This window comes from Petaurus breviceps, unplaced genomic scaffold (genome assembly GCF_028583685.1).
Source record: "Petaurus breviceps papuanus isolate PSGF00001 unplaced genomic scaffold, PetGlider_PUasm1.0 189, whole genome shotgun sequence".
Classification (NCBI taxonomy): Eukaryota; Metazoa; Chordata; class Mammalia; order Diprotodontia; family Petauridae; genus Petaurus; species Petaurus breviceps.
In genome coordinates, this window is record NW_027185809.1 from 4,625,971 (window position 1) to 4,643,735 (window position 17,765).

Here is a 17,765-nt window from a genome sequence, read left to right on the forward strand (position 1 = left end):
GAGCTCCTTGAGGGCAAGAATTATTGTCATCATTTGTTTTTAACCTCATGCTTAGCAAAACTAGGGATGCTATTGTCTCATCCCCCCGCCGCCTCCCCACCCCAGTTCACCCTTTGCTTATCTTTATTTGACCAGCACAATGTGCAATCATATGCTCAAAACCATGTCACTTTCTTTTAGGATTCTTCCTTTATCATTTCGTATGAGCCAGTAGTTTCTCTTGGTGTTTTGATAACTGCCAGTGTTTTCTACTTCCTTAATATTAAAATGTATTATTTTAGACATAGAGTCCAGAAACCTGGATTCGAATCCTAGTTTTAACATTTACTTCTTTTTGACCACTTTGAGTTTTAGTTTACTTATCTGTAAAATGTGGATAATAATCACCTATAACTTCTACCTGACAGGTTACAAAGCAGACTTGGGAATTTATTCATCATATTACTCAGTATGCCTTTTAGAAAATGGGAAATGTTCTCAGTAAACATGATCAAACAAGTGCAAATCAACAGCAGATCAGTGTTGTGCCATACAACTTTTCTGGAAACTAAATAGAAGACGGAAATTTTCCAATACAAAAAACTAAGCAGTGAGAAAAAGCTATGGTAATGCCGTGCCTCAAATGGAACTTTATCTCCCACATACCTCTTACATCTTCTTGGAACTCAACTTCAGTATCTGCCAGGAAGAAGCCAATCATCACAATGCTGGGTACATAAAATACCCCGCTTCACTGTGTATATAGCACACAAGGTCACAAAGGCTCACTAGTAGCAGAAAATGGAACAATGTACATGAAAGTACTTTCTACAAGTACAAGTACAGGACAGAAGATACTAAAGTTTAAACTCTTTATGCACAATAATGGGGACATACATCAAATGATTCCAAAACCATTTACACATAGCAGCTATCAGAAAAGGCAGCTCAGAGGATCATAGCATGAAGGTATTTAAACCAAACAGTAACATTTTCAGAGGAGAAAAGTGAATTTTAGGGTGGGAAATGGACTTGCCAGAGGTCACTATTCATATCATGGCACTCCAATTTCAAATCTCATCTGCTTTGTTTCCTTATTCAAACCAAGAAAGGTGGCAAGGGATACATGGCATAGAGGCATCAAGCCCTGCTTGCTCCTCCACCTGGTGCCTGGAGCTGGCATTTTAGCTTCTCTCAGGAATGGACAGATGGATCAAAGGTTTGATTGAGAAACTGTGACAAGGGCAATAACAAAAAGGCAGAGAAGAGACTGAGCGATATTCTCATTCCCTTTTGAATCTTTGAAAGATAAACTCATTCTTAAGGAGAGAAAAGGGATTAGAAAGTAATGGCCAGTGAAAGTCAGCCAGATTCTTCACTTCATCTCTTAATAAAGAAAAGTTGGTAAAAAGCAATTCATCAAAGCAGAGACAGAAACAAATGGTTTTCATAACCTAGATAATTAACCTCAGAAGTTTGCCAAGGCCAAGTGAATATCACACAGTGCACGTAGCTTAACGAGGTTGGAAGACAGGGTTTCTGCATTTCTAAGAAGTAGAGAATCTATTGTGTGCTACAGGGGCAAGTTTCTTCTGTCTTCAATAACAAAAATAACAACAGAGGTAAGGACAATGCAGTGTAATCTTAGCTTCTTCTAGGAATGGAGTAGAAATTTTAAAAGGCTTCTCCTAGCTCCAAATTCTATAACTCTAGTCCAGAATTTGGCCTACTAAGATTAGTTTTTTATATTATTAAAAAAAATCTGATTAAAAAAATTATACATATACACACATTATGTGTACGTGTGTATGTGTATATGTATATATATATATATATATACATATATATATATATATAAATGATTCTTATCTCCTAGAGTTATATAAAAACAGGCAGTATTTGCCAACTCCTGATATAGCCTAGGAGTTTCTTCCCAGGACATTGATTGAGTTCTTTAGGTTTTTGAGTTGCACATTCATGTGCACCTGGATGATGATGATTTCTATTGTTTTCATTTCTCTTTTTTTTTCTGGAGACAGAGGCTAAGTTTTCTCAGAGTTTACTGTATGTGATGGTATCTCGGTGGTTTTCCAAACACAAATCCAGCAATATGTACAATGTCCCAGTTGCAATCAATCAAGACTTTCAAATACCTACTCCTTAACAACAATTACTACTTGTGGAAGGTGGGACACAAAAACAAAACATGAGACATTCTCTGTCCTCAAGGAGCTTATAATCTAAGAAGAACCCCCCCCCCAGTATTCTGCCCATAATATTCCACCATAGTCTAGTCTAAAAGCATCTTACAAGAACTTCTCTAGGTCTTAGATATGGTTTGTTCTTGCTTTGAAAGCAAAATTTGGCAGAGGAAATTTGCAGAATTAAATAGTATATATATATATATATGTATGTCATATACATGTGTGTGTCTGTGTGTGTACATAAAATGAACTTCAATGACAATAGTATAAGTTAGGTCTTTGTAGGAAAACAAAGTGTAGTAGAAGGAATAGCCCAAAATAGCATTTGCAATATTTCAGAAATTCTATCTAACCACAATCTTAGTAACTACAAATCTTAAAAGCCCCATAATCACAATCAAAGAAGAAAATATCAAATAAACAAAGAACAGAAATTTTCTATAAAAGCAAGTGCCTAAAGCATATCTTTTGACCAGAAAATAAGTTCTGGGCTTCCAGATGCCCAGTTCTGCATTGGATTTGACTATGAGAAAAAAAAAATAAAGAGAACACAGGTCTTTGCCTTTAGAAAGACCTCAGTCTAGTTGTATAGACAAAGCATTATTATTCAAAAGAAATATAAAATTAAGAAGTATATCTATAAAAGAGAGATCTTGCAGCAGTGTGGGAGAATGGTGAAATGCAAGGCAGGGACAATAAGGGATAAGGGGTGAGTCTGTATTTCTCCCAGTGTTTACATCCTCTTCCAACTATAGTGCTAAGAAAAAAAATGGCAAGCTGTAACAATGCCCTTGAGCTGCTATAAGGTCCTGAAAATTTTGGGGAATCTTTAAAAAAACATTACATAGTATTCAGTATATTTTGTGTGTACTGTATGTTATATTGTGAATGACTAGTAACCAGAAGAACTGACTTGGAATTCTGATGTACCATTAACTAACTGTGAGATTCTGTGCTGGTCAAGCATCACCTTTGGGACTTGTGTTTCTTAATTTTTAAAATGAGGATGATCGTAAGATGTTGTAGGATTCAGAGACAACAGTGACCTTCAAGGTCATTCACTTTAAGCCTTTCATTTACAGATGAGTAAACAGATAAACTGGAAAGGAAAGTAATTTAACTAGTATCAACCTCTTCTACTTCATCAGGTTATAGTGATGACTAAATGAAATAAAACCATGTAATTGTAGAACTGGATAATCTATACTTTGCAAAAATATAAAATAATCTATACACCTGAAAGAAGTTAGATATTATATACTAATTCTTTGGAACTCTAATGAACCACAACACTCTCTGACCATTCTAGATAAAATGGACTAAGGTTTATCAAACATGGGAACATTAAAATGAGAAACCATTAGGCATGAAGCTAATTACCTACTTATATAGGAAGCTAATTATTGGTCCAGATAAGACAAAAGGCAAGGATATGAACTGGACCTAGAATTTCACAGGTACAGGCAGCTTCTGGATAAGGACTCTATCAAGTTAGATTAGCACTTTCTCTGTAAATCTTGGACTTAAGAGAGTTGTCTGGTTCAGTAAGCTATGTAAAACTTATCTAGGGGCTGGGGTGGCCAGAAGGCACAGTGAATAGAGCACCATCCCTGGAGTCAGGAGGACCTAAGTTCAAATTTGGCCTCAGACACTTAACACTTAATAGCCATGATACCTTGGGCAAGTCACTTCACCCCAATTGTTCTGCATTCCCCCCTCCAAAAAAAAAAGCAATAAATAAATAAATACACTTATTGGGGGAGGGAGAAAAAGGAAAAAAAGAAATCAACTTTATAATATATATAAAAGGAAAAGGGATTTTTGCATAATAGATTCGCAGTTTCATGTACAATTATCCTTTAAAAAAATATACTATGTTGGGGCGGCCAGGTAGCACAGCAAGTAAGAGCACTGGCTCCAGTGTCAGGATGACCTGGAGATCGAATCCCAGGCTTAGCACCCAACCAGAAACACCTGGCCCTGTAACCTTGAGCAAGTTACTTAACCCCAATTTCTTAGGGGCGGCCAGGTGGTTCAGCGAGTAAGACCACCGGCTCCAGTGTTGGGATGACCTGGAGATCAAATCCCGGGCTCAGACACTCAGTACCACACCCAAAAATAACTGGCCGTGTAACCTTGAGCAAGTTACTTAACCCCGATTGCTTAAAAAAAAATACTATGTTATGGACATGCTTGTTTTATTCCATAAATTTAAAAGTGAAGAAAATTACAATATAAAAAAAGATATATTATTTTGGGGCATCATAAATCAGGTTGGGTCACTTAAAATGCTGTTCAACTTTCCAAAGAACCATCAATAAATAAGCATTTGTTAAGTAGGAGGTTCAGTGACTTGTCCAAAGTCACACAAGCAGGATGTATGAGAAGTTGAACTCTTCCTGACTTGAAGGCTAGCGTAGCATCATGCTTATTCATTTTGTTAAGGGACAAAAAAATTTGCACAGGGCATTTGAGACAAGAAAAGGAGGTAGGTCCATCACAGAATAAGAATAAATACTTTCATAAATAAATCTTTGATCACATCAGTGTTGGCTGTCCTTCCAATGGTACAAACTACAAGCCATATACCTCATATCATATGAAAATAAGAGCCAGACAGGTCACATTTTACAGAATGTAAGCTTCTTGAAAGCAGGGGCTGTCTCACTTTAAGGTTTTTATTCCCGGAATCCAGCACACCACCTGGCACAGGTGATACTTAACACAACCGATACTTAACAAATGCTCATTTATTAATGGTTGTTCATTTGGGAAATTAAGCAGTACTTTAAACGGCCCAGTCTGATTTATGATACCCCCAAAATCTATATTTTTTATATTGTAATTGTCTTCATTTTTAAATTTATGGAATAAAACAAGCATTTCCATAACAGCATAATTTAAAAAAAAAGATAATTGTACATGAAACTTGATCTATTATGCAGAACTCGCTATTATCTTAAATATATTATAAAGTATTGTGTAAATTTCTTTTTTCCCTTTTTTCTCCCCCCTCAAATATATATCTTTAACATAAATATTTTCACAGTAATGCTCTAAGAGTCAACAAAGAAGAATCAAAATTCCCCCCAAAGAGCAATGGAACAAAGCACATGAGGGTAAATAGGCTGCAGATTCTTACTAAAAATGACTTGCATGTGAGGGGTGACATAGCATCGCATTGGAGGGTTGAAAACGGAGTTCAGTAGTCAAGGAATCCATCGCAAACAAAACATAAAAAGGAATCCTTCCTATCATGACCAGAGAGGAGACAGTCCAGGATCAAGGATGAACATCATCAGAGAAACAGGTGAGCCAGGCATAGAGCAAGAGTGAGGAGGAACACGTTAACAAATCCAGGTGTTAATCTGGTGTCTGTGAAACCTCCAGAAGCACAGATGGCTGCAGAAACCCTCTGTGGAGGATTTATAAAAGATTTGTACAAGGTTATAAAACACAATGCATTGCTGCTATTTGTACCACTGGGAGTAATAGCCAAGGATAAATATATCGAAGTGTAGAATGGGGATTACAAAGCTACTAATGATAATGAAGATTTGAAATTGAAGGGTCTATGAAAAGCATAAGGTCTCTCATACAACTGTCAGAGGATAGATTTAGTGGCACATTATGCTTGGTGAACAAGTGATCGGTGAAGCTTTGTTCTTCTCCCTGACCCTTAATTTTATTGTCTGGAGGCACCTCGTCAAACTACCATATTATATCCTGTAACATGAGCCGATGCATATATCTGACTAGTCAAGACTAGAAAAGCTTTTGAGAGGAGAGGAGATTGCTGTTGTTCATTCTCAAAGAGGACTAATGACATCATGGAGTGAATTGTATTTAAGTGAGGCAGAGTCAGTGTCTTGACTTGCCTGTGAATTTTATTTAAGTGAGACAGAGTCGCAAAAATTCTGTGGATTCTGGAAGACATCCGGAATCATCTTCCAGTGGCAGGACCAAAGTCAAGACAATCAGCCAGGATGGAATGGATGACTTTAGTTGCTTTGATACTTGACCATTTCTAAGTGCTCTACAGTGCCTACTTAAGCTGACTTCATGGATGTTGGAAAAAACTGTTCTCATCCACCCATTCCACTGGGGGACATCTTTCCAGGCTTGGGTAGACAAACATTCCCCTACCTCACTGACAGGTTTGATACCTGCCAGTTACCCTAAACCTGATTTAGCCTGCCTGCTCTGAGATGGTTTTCCTGGAGTGTGGCCACTGTGCATACTATGGCTGCTTGGAGACACATGTGAGAATTGGGTGCCAATTAGACCCCAAAGATAGCTGAGCAGCCCTGAAAAGGGCTCAGCCAGTGACAGTCCTCCAGAATACTTCATACATTCCATTGAGAAGAAATGTAGCATAGTGGACAGAGGGTCATCCTCAGAGACCGGAAAAACTACCTCTTCACACATTGATTCACCGATGCTGAACCAGTCACTTAAATCTCTCTAAGCCCTAGGAAACTATGAAAATAAAAGTTATAGAATAGAATCATATCTGCATTAATCCAGTTTCCTTTTAACAACTGCCACCTGCTACTGATTCATACATGTTGACCATTGGCCCAAAAACGTAGATAAGAAAAAAAAACCATTCTTCCTCCTCTATTTAGATGCCATTGCACATGCTAGGAGACAATGTGATAGAGTGGGAAAAGGTGGCTGAGTGTGGAGTTTTAGGACCTGAGCTTAAATTCTAGTTCTGCTGCTTATTACCTATGTCACCTTAGACAAGTTACTTCATCTTAGGCATCGGTTTCCTCCTCTATAAGGAGAGAGTTGGACTAGGTCACCTAAGAGCTATAATACACGGTTCCTGATCTCCATTCATATGACACTGACTTAATGATGTAGAGTAGGAACAAGGAGCACTTGCTTTCAGTTGGCTATTGGAGACTGACTATTCAGTTGACTTGGAGACTAAGGAAACACCATTTCAACAAATGATCTGACTTGAGGCCTGCTTACACAGAGCCTTCCCAGGCCGACAAGCTTCATTTGACATACCCCATACTTTGCCATCTAAGGACCCAGTGGAAACCACATGACTCAAAAACTGGTGTATCATTTTGCTTTCGCCATTAGAGTCAAGCCTTATTATAAGTGTGTGATTTCTCAGTTCCTTTCCTTACTCACAAACTGGTAACCTAGACTGATTTATCTTTTGGGTACAAAACCCACTTCTAATGCTTACTATGTATTTAACTTTTAGACCTTCATTTGTTCATCTATAAGATGAGGGGTTTAGACAAGATGGCCTCTGACATCTCTTCCAGCTCTACATCTATGATATATGGTGATTCATGCTCCATTTAAGCTTTTTTTCCCCAAGCCAAAAAAATAAAAAATCACACCAAGGTGGGCAAAGGTAGAAAAAAACCATGACCACCTGTCACGAGGACAAGTATAGGTGGAAGTCATAGGCGAACAAGCTTTTTAAAAAACTGAAACGCTAATTCATGGCAACTATGATCAAGAAAAGCAAAGCAAATCATTCTTCATCATGACTACCTCTCAGATAATGTAATTCTTTCAAGAAAATATTTTTTATCATAAATGTGATTATTGTAAAACATAACCTTCAAATACACAAAAAGAAGCAGAGATTGTCTAAGAATGAATTTCTCATTCATGGTCTAAGAAAAATATATACACTTTCTTTAATGTCAAACTTGTCCTATTATTTTCTGTAAATTTTGCAGAATTTATTGATCTTTTTACATAGTTGGAAACTATATGTACATCATTCTTATAACTTTGCATTTTTTTCATTTTATAAGTCTAAGTTCATATTCCTCATATTTGTCATTTATAATGGTACAAAAATATTTTATCATGTTAATACCACAATTTGTTCAGACATTTCTAAATCATTGGATATTGGAACGGTTTCTAAATTATTACTATAATAAATAATACTGCTGAAATTATTTTTATAAAAACAGACTTTTCCTCTTTCAATAACATCCTTAGAACATGGTTCCAATAATGAAATAATAAGGTCAAAGGACATGAGCAGCTTTATAACACTTATCATTTAACTTAAAATTACTTTCCAAAAAGGGCTGCACCAATTCACACCTCCAATAGGGAGCTGCATTGCAAAACTATTTTTTCCCACAGTCACATAGCTTTGAGTTTCATTTTCAAACCAGCTTTGCCAGTGATAGTTATGCAGTAGCCAAACAAAATTGCTTTGATTTCTAGTTCTATAATCATGAAACAATTTTAAATCCCCTACATACTTGTTACTGATAATTGGACTTTCTGAGCTACCCTTGGACATTCAAATATTATTATCCTATCCTCCCACCAAGACTTGTTTCCTCTGTGGGAAAAATATTCCTAAGTTATTTTACTTAGTGCTGGTGTTTCCCTGATTATCCAGGCCAACCTCCTCTGAATAGAATTGTCATTATCCTTCCTAACATGTGACACCCAGAACAGGGCACAATCATCCAGAAATGGTCCAAATAGGAGAGAGTATGATTAGTTGTATGATCTGTTGATTCATTCTGTAACAACTGATTATGAACACAACTTCACTTGCAGAGCAGTAGCTGGGAAATGAGGGTAACTTTTTTTGGTTTTGTTTTTTGCTTTTTGGAGGGGGAAAGCAGGGCAATTGGGGTTAAGTGATTTGCCCAAGGTCACACGGCTAGTTTTTGTGGTGTCTGAGGCCGGATTTGAACTCAGGTCCTCCTTACTCCAAGGTCAGTACTCTATTCACTGTGGTACCTAGCCGCCCCAAGGATAAAGTTTTTAAAGTTAACTTTAAGGGTTGGGGGAAATCTAGGTGGAGTAAGAGAAGTCAACCACAACTTCCTCTAGTGCAGAGAACACAGGGGATGTCAGCATTGCCCCAGTTACAGTCTATTTTGCCAGATGGTAACCTTGATTTGAAAAAGGACCTTCGATCACCCCAGGCACCATCAAATCTGGAGATTTTATAACCTCCTTCTTAAAATATCATATATTTGCAGCAGTAAAAGATGTTACCCGTGAAGAATTAGGGAGTCTATTAATCTGTTTCATTGAAGATACTCAGCCACTTCACATTATACCAAGATACATTAGGTAAGCAACTGTGAGATCCAGGAAACATCTGCTAAACAAAATCAAAATTAATGGTAAACAGAATGGGATTCTTAATGGCTTCAGCTCATCCAAATGCAGAGAACAATAAAAAGACTTTTAGAGACAGCTGCCAATTAGACACTAATTCCAAGTGCTTCCAGAAAGGAAGGCTTGAGATCTCTTCCCACATTCCCATGAACTGCTATGCCAGCTTGGTTTAGCACTTACACACCTCTGAACAAACCTTATTAACTACCCTGGCTGCACCCGTCTATCACTCTCTGCCTTTCTCCTTTAACTCAGACAGCAGCCCTCCCCAAACTGGGATCTGCATCACCATAAGGTGATAGGCTGCACCTACCTATAATGGTTTCCTGGGATGCTGGGTCAAAAATCATGGCATTGGTGCCTGCCCACACACTTGCAGGCCCTAATCACAGAGAAAATCAGTCAAGATAGCTTAGAGACAACCCCTCATTCTTGAGAGGCGGATGACAAGAACTAAAATTGAAGTAACCACCTGCCCAGCTGTATGGAGGGCTCCCTGCAGCTGTAATTGAGGGCTATGGGAATCAGTTCGAGGAAAGTATTGGTTTCAGGCAGATGGTTTCTGGCAATTACAATCACTACCAGTCTCTCACTTCTGACACTCTAAGACAGGGAAGAGTTCACCTTGGCTTCCCTGCCTTTGGCCAAACCTCTAGAAAGGATAGAGAGTCAATTTTAGGGCTATATGAAGAAGGTATGAAAATAATAAGCATTAGAAAGAACACAACTGCTCATTACATCTGTAGAGAGTACTAGAGATTGAGATACAATATGTTAAAGGACAAAATTCCAGCTGCTCATGAGAACTAACTAGAGCTTCTCAATTAAGCTTGAAAAATATTTAGTAAGTGTATAAGATGCAAAGCCAAAAATAAGGCAGTCCCAGCACTCAGGAACTGGCATTCTGCTGAGGGGAAACCATGTCTATTCAGAATAATAAAACATGATGTAATTTGCAGTTGACCTCAGGAAAGGTCCTACGTAGGGAGATGGACTTGAATGGAGTCTTGAGGGAATAGATGAGGAAGGATAGCACCCCAGGTATGGAGGACAGCCTAGCCAAAGGCAGAGAAAAAGAAACACGTTGTGCACTGGGGATGATAAGAGCACATAGAGCATAATGGCAAGTCTTTGAAAGATCCACATCAACATTTCCATCGCCTGTATCTAGAATGTGGCCAGAACTTAAAGAGCATCTGTGGGAGTCAGCTAGGTGGTACAGTGGATAGATCACAGGCCCTGGAATCAGGAGGATCTGGGTTCAAATCCAGATTCAGACATTTACAAGCTGTGTAACCCTGGGCAAGTCCCTTAACCCACATTATTTCCCAAAAAAAGCATATATGAGGAAATAATGGGAAATCAGTATGGAGGGAGGTTATGATCAGATTACATAAGGCTTTTAAATGCAGTTTCTTTTTCATACCCTCTCATCCCAGTTACCATCCCTCAGATTTCTTATTTTTCTCTCAAATACCTTTACCAGACCCGAGAAAACCTTCCAAAGCTAAAAACAAACAAACATAAAACAAAAACAAAAAGAAAACCTGAGTTTCTGGGCAATGTTAGAGGAGTCTTCTACCAGACAGGTCTATTGGGTAGCATTTGTGTGCAGAGAAGCCTTTTAGATGAGATGAAGCAAGAGCAGAGTTGTTAAACAACCTCCATCAATTAAAGGTTTAATGAACCTTACAACTATCATCTCAGAGAAAACTCTTGTTCCTACAGCAATAAGTCCAGCCCCTAGAAGGCACATATTTCAGTTCCTCTTGCTGTTCTGGTCCTGTCAGTGCTAATGAAGCTCTGATACCCCAGGTTAAGCACCATTATTTAAAGCGGCAAATCTCGGAGTAGCGACTCCTCGTTGACAAGTCAGGCACTGAACTGAAAGGCACCTGCCAATGGAGAAGCAGGAGTACTTTTCACAAAATACAAGCTCTTAGAGGGCAGAGACTGTTTGATCGCCACCTTTATGTCCCCCGTACCTGGCACCGTGCCTGGAGCACAAGAGGTACTGAATAATGTTTGCCAATTGATCTAGCATGTCAGCATATTAACAGGAAAAATAGCCTGCTACTACCAGGTTTGCTTGGGGACTCACCACCAGCCATTCCTCTACCGCTAACAGTAGCCACTCGTGTTTCACACAATGGCAAGAAGCATCTTTGAATGACTCACAAGAGAACATCCATCACATACACCTAGAGTTCTGTCATCCTATGAAAAGTCAGAAGTGGAAAAAAATACAGAACTTCTGCAGCTAATGAACAATTTCCATGAAGGTCGGAGAGGGTCTCCAAAGTTTACAGATAACCTCTGTAGGAGGCTGCAAGAGGAAGTGGATTGGAATACTCAAAGACATTCAGTCCTAGCTTCTTTGTCTCTTTAGGGTCTTGGTGGATTCAGAATGAAGATAATAGGATCAAAGGCTTAGAATGGGTCACCTGGTTCAATCCCTTGATTTTCCAGACAAAGAATCAGAGGACCAAAAAGTTCAAATCATTTCCCCAAAGCTACACTGGCAATAAGTGATAGAGGGGGAGTATGAACCCAGGTCCCCTGACTCCAGAGGCCAGTAAACTTTCCACTGTATCATGCTGCCTCCAGAAATCCCAAAACCCTGGAGGATGAGCAGTTTCAAAATAGAATTTGTCTTTGTTGCTAAACTGCAATGACTTCCTTTTATTGGATGATAGAAAAATGTATTCATGTTCCCATCCTTCCCCTTTTTTGCCCTCTCAGTGCACACTGTGACCTTGAGAAGATTCACAGCCTAAGGCCTTGAATTCCCAGACTTCCATACACCTTAGATAGAATGCCTGTGGTATGATGTGGTGACATTGGGGAGAGATTTGCCTGTTCCCACGTTCATGACATAAACAAGTAGTAGATGACGCTCTCTAGAGCAGGCAGGGGAAAATGTCATATAACATCAGGCCACATTGGCTGAAAATCTGTGCTGAGAATGGGTCTGTCATAAAAGCATAACGATTTGTAAGTAAGGGAAATAGTAACCAGGATGCTTTGAATTTTCCTCTGAATCTCATTCTTTAGGACTTTGGTTGACAGAGACAGCAAGTTCACTTGGTCCCTTCCTCATGCCTCTTAAATGTCCCTGGGGATTCTCTCTCACAGGAGGACATCTGTGAGATTTCTGTCACTCAAGACAAATTTATACTTTAAGAATTAGAAACTCAGAAGAGATTAAACTTACACTTAATAGAGAGATAAGGAGGGGACCTGTGATTTTATTGATAGTAGGAACCTCTAGATGAAGGATCTTTCTCCTTTAAATGGAGGTCAGCCGCTTCTCTGCAACTTTGAGTTTTTGAGAGTTACTTAGAACATTAATAGGGTAAAGTGACTGGCCCAAGGTCGTGTAGTCAGTATGTGATAGAGGTTAGACTTGAACCCAGGTATTTCTGATTGCTAAGTTTGCTCTCAATGCACTGTCACGCTGCCTCTTGCACTCAGTGTATAAGATGCAAATTAAAGACATTACACACTCAATGATATGAGACCAATAATAGAAGTCATAATATCCTTTGTTGTGTATGTCTCCCTATTTCCACCTTATGTGATCCCCGTTTACCCTGTAGCACTTTGGACAATACTTGTCTAGTCACAAATAGTACTATGCCATGAGTCATATGGTCCAACCTCTTTCCCCAAAGGATAATTCACAATTATTTGTAGCCTACTAGTCTGACACCAAATGCTGTTCCTATGACACATCAAGTGTATCTAGGAGCACTATAGAAAATGCAAAATCAGTTCGGGTTAGTCAAATTTACCCCTTCCCTGGGAAAAGGGAAAAGGAACAGACATGTCATTAGAAACAGCCAGTGTACGTGGCAAGTCCATAAATAAGTAACCACTAAGCATCAACTGAATTGTGCCAGCCTTGGTCTGCATTTTTATTTAAACTTACTTATGAGTGTTGCAGTTATAAAGTTTATTTGAATACTCTCCGAATATAAAGTAATTTATCCCAAAGGAGATGGTCAGATCCTGGTTGCACCTCTTCTGTACTGTGGAATGTCCTTGGATCATACATGTGTCCTCACTTCATCTTTTTTTTAAATGTAAGAATGTATATAGAAATGTAGATATCAATGATTTAGTCAGTTCCTTAAACTTAGTAAATCATGCCCCCTCTTTGATCCTTATGGGATAGAACTTAGAAAGGCAGCCCTGTGACATTGTCCTTTTTTCCCTCATGATCTATCTCAGGGCCCTACACAATGGAGGATGAGTGGGAGATACTGCTCCAGTGAAATTAATATGTCCAGCTACTGTGTGGGGCTCCGTCATAGACAGAAAGGAATATCTAAGGCACAGAGCTTTGTCAGGCTTTGAAAATGTCATCCCCAACAAGGAACGCTTCGTTCAATGTCTCTCACTCCGTAACTACATTATCCAAGCTGACACGTCACCTGGGGGTAAAGATTGATGAACAGAATCAAGAGAAGGTCAGGATATAGCCAAAGAAGAAGCCAGTTCTTTCTAACTCTGCTGACACACAAGGACGGTAGCAGACACAAAGCTCGCTGTCTGAGAGGCGCCTCCGCTCTCTTCCTTTTGCCACTCCGTTTTCACTTCACCCAAATAAAGTAGCACATGCCAGGATATGTGTGACAGGAGGGCCGGAGAAAAAGAATAACTTTCAGGGCTAAAAGCAAAAGGAGGAGTGCAGCAGATGCCCACGATGGCTATACGGCGGCGGAGGCGGATTTTTAGTTAAAATCAAAGGCTATGCAGGTCACTAGTCAAACTCCCCAGGACAGAGGTGAAACAAGTAGATCCAAACGAATGAGAGGGGAAGATTTTCATATCACACACACACACACACACAGCTGGATGAAAGAAAATTTAGAGGTCATGTAGTTCAACTCCCTCTTTCCCTAGATAGGGAAAAAAATTAAAGAATTTAAGTGATTTCCTCCAGGTCCTACAAGTAGCGGTTACACAGAGACAGGATCTGAATCCGGGTCCTTGGACTCCAAATCTAGTGTTTTTCCTCACTGTACCACAACGCCTATCTATAATCTTAGGGCACTAAGACTTTTGGGACGCCTCATATAATAAGAAATAATTACACATGATAATCATAATGCTTAAGAAGGGGAGCAGGGGAATGCACTGGTAATCCACCAATCTGGTAACTAAAAGATAATGTTAAGACTTTGTCTCTCTCACATCTGTCTATGTCTCTCCTTTCTCTCTCTCTCTCTCTCTCTCTCTCTCTCTCTCTCTCTCTCTCTCCTTCTCTCTCTCTCTCTCTCTGTCTCTGTCTCTCTGTCTCTGTCTCTCTCTCTTTCTCTCTCTCTCTCTGTCTCTGTCTCTCTCTCTCTTCTCTCTCTCCCTTTCCCCCCTCTCTCTCGTCTTTGCTGACTGAAAGAATTTTTTTAAATGAACAAGAATAATCCTCTTGTACAACCAGAAGATTGCATAGGATTAACATCCATGTGATTTCTTCCTTAAGAAATAAGTCCTGCTAGAAGCAATAATGGAGGGTCAAAGAGGACAATATTGTGCTTTCTTAAGAGGTAAAATAAATTAATTTAGAGACAATTTGTTCTCCCCTTCTAGTTCAACTGACTTTTTTCTAGAGACTTGAACAAGCCTCAGTACAAAGATTTACCATGGTAGCTTTCTAACCTTCCTAGCAACCAAAATATTTTATTGAAAACTGGAAATTTGTGGCAAGAATATTCTTCCTGGGTTTAGCCTGTTTATTATCATGCCACTTTCAATCTGGAAGGTTGACACATTTCTCACTAAGGAAATATCTAATCAAGCAATTCTAGAACTTGCTCAGAAACTCCTTAGATATCAGTTCAGTTTCTAGAAATAGGGGCAGGAAGGTATGATTTTTAAGGAAGACTCCTGAAGTTCAGGGCTTACGGAATTCTAGAGATCAAAGTCAGAAGCTCACACCCTCCCCCCAAAACAAGTTATGTGACATTCAAACAAGAGGCAACCAGAAAATCTGAAGTCTCCCTTAGCTGGAGAAAATAACTTCCCAATGACAACAGCTGAAAATAAAAATGTGTCCTTACCTTTTCTTCTTGTGACTTCAAGGTTTCCAAATTCCTGCAAGGTAAGAAATAAAAGAGTTTATGGTTTTGAAATCTACAAGAATAATACATATGTCCATATCCCTGAAAATATCTGACCTCAGCTGTTCACTAACTGTGAACAGCTTAAGACACTATAATGAGTCATCTAACAAAATTTGAACTACTGAGCATGTAACAAAAAGAAATGCTGCAATATTCTCTCAGTGGGGGAAAGGCAAGGAATATACCAGGAAATATCTGTCCCATTAAAAAAAAAGAATGAAAAAATTATAAAGATGAGTTTTCACTTTTATTAAGCATATGTAATTTTGGAACAAATAAACAAGCCTTTATTAAATACAATAGCCCAGGCACTGTGGTAAGAGTTGGGGCTCAGAATACAATAAAGATGCAGTTCTTGCCTTGAAGGCAATTTATATTCTATCAGAAGAAAAAGCATGCACATAAATAAGGGTGTACAAAATATATTCAAAATAAATACAAGGCAAATTCGAGGGAGCAGGCCACTAGTGGCTGGGGGATGGTACCAGAAAGGTTTCATATAGAATGTGGTGCAGTAGTTTTGAAGGAAACGAGATTCTAAGAGGCAGGGTAAATGTGGAAGTAGATTCCAGGCATTGGGGAAAATAATGCAAAGGCTCAGAGATGGGAGATAGTCTGGAGAGACTATAACAAATCAAAATTTCTTCCTGCCATCATCTAGACTTAATCACTGACTAAAACTTCCAACCTTAAGGGAAAGTCCATTGCATTACTAACTTAAAGATGTTATCAGGGCAGCAAGGTGGCACAGTGAATAGAGCACGGCCCTGGAGTCAGGAGGATCTGGGTTCAAATCCATCCTCAGACATTTAACCCCTACTAGCCATGTGACCTTGGGCAAGCCACTTAACACCAATTGCCCTGCCCTCCCCCTCCAAAAAAAAAAAAGACGTTATTTAAGCAAGCAAAGTCATGTTTCTCCTAGCCAGCAGTATGTCCTAAATCCCCACGATTAAAGTGGCAAATAGTTCAGGCCATGTATGGATTGACATGACCTACTTCTAGAAAGCCTCCTTAGGTGGTCCTTTTCTTTAGAACATCAACACAATTACAGACAATGCTTTTCATTTCTGGTAGGAGTATTCCATAAAGTCTCCAGGAATACTGCATTTGGGAGGACAGGGACATACAGAGTGCCTACAAGACTCTGATCATGGCATTTACTTTTGGGACACCTTCTATAATAAGAGGGGGGGGAGAGAATGCACTGGTAATCCACTAATCTGGTAACTATGTACCATAGTGTTGATTCATTAACATTGAACTCAAGGTCAACAGTACTATAACTTGTGACTGAATGAAGCTCATCCAGGAACACAGGTATTTTCTCTGTAAAGTGCATCATAACCTTCTTATGCCTAGGAACACTAGAGAGTATTTCTGCTCTATAGTTGGGGGCCATCTTAAACACAGAAATTACTAACATAAGCACAAAAAAAAATGTGAAAAATTTAGCACTAAATAGATGGTCAAAAGGACACTAATTTCCATTATGAGAGGTGAAACAAGGTAGACCATTGCTTTGTTTCACCTTGGCTTTATCTGAGAATGTGTGCATCAGGCATGGCTTTGTGATATTGATTTGGGGGTTACAAATACATTTGTCAAGCAGTCAAATGCTCAAATATGGAAACCGAGAATAATGAAGATTGATTGTACATCAACTGCCTAATAATTTTCCCTTCAGCAGTTTTTCAGGTTGTAGATGACATGAGGGGACCAGGTTAGGGAAGGTTTGTGAAAAGATTAGGGTACCACCTCCTATATAATTGTAGTTCACACAGGTTAATTTCCTTTGATCTGTCCACACTGGAAGACTTGCCATTCTCTGAACACAAACTCAGATTTTCCCATTTCTTTGCTTCTACTCACATTATGCCTGGAATGATATGTTTTCAGATCTCTACACTGTCTCTCACTCTCTAACTTGCTAACATTCTACCCATTTTTCAAGGCCCAGTTGACATATGATGTTCTCCCCGAAGTTTTCTCCAGCCAAAAGTGATACCTCTCTGTCTCCAGACCACCCCAATACTCTGTACTTCTCCTAAGTCCCTTACTATAGTCTGTTTCTTGGTGTCATTATTTCTCTCCCTTTGAACCACAGAGACTGTATGTCATTTGTCTTTTATCTACCCACACCAAGAATAGGGCAGGGCAGGGCAAGGCCGGAACATTAAATAGTGCCATGTCAGATGCTGTACTAAGCATTTTCATAAATTTTATCTCATTTGATTGTCATAACAACTCTGGGAAGAAGATGCTGTTATTACCCCCATTTAGCAGTTGAGGAAACTGAGACAAACTGAGGTTAAGT

At 39.0% G+C, this 17,765-nt stretch overlaps 1 protein-coding gene across 1 annotated transcript in view; it reads right to left on the reverse strand.

Annotated features, from left to right (window-relative positions):
* Positions 1–17,765, reverse strand: part of LOC138164128 (follistatin-related protein 4-like) — a 407,232-nt gene that overhangs the window by 334,261 nt on the left and 55,206 nt on the right. Inside the window, exon 3 of the mRNA XM_069091720.1 lies at positions 15,386–15,419. Within this exon, the coding sequence (XP_068947821.1) occupies positions 15,386–15,419 (34 nt within the window). The remainder of the gene's footprint in view (positions 1–15,385; positions 15,420–17,765) is intronic.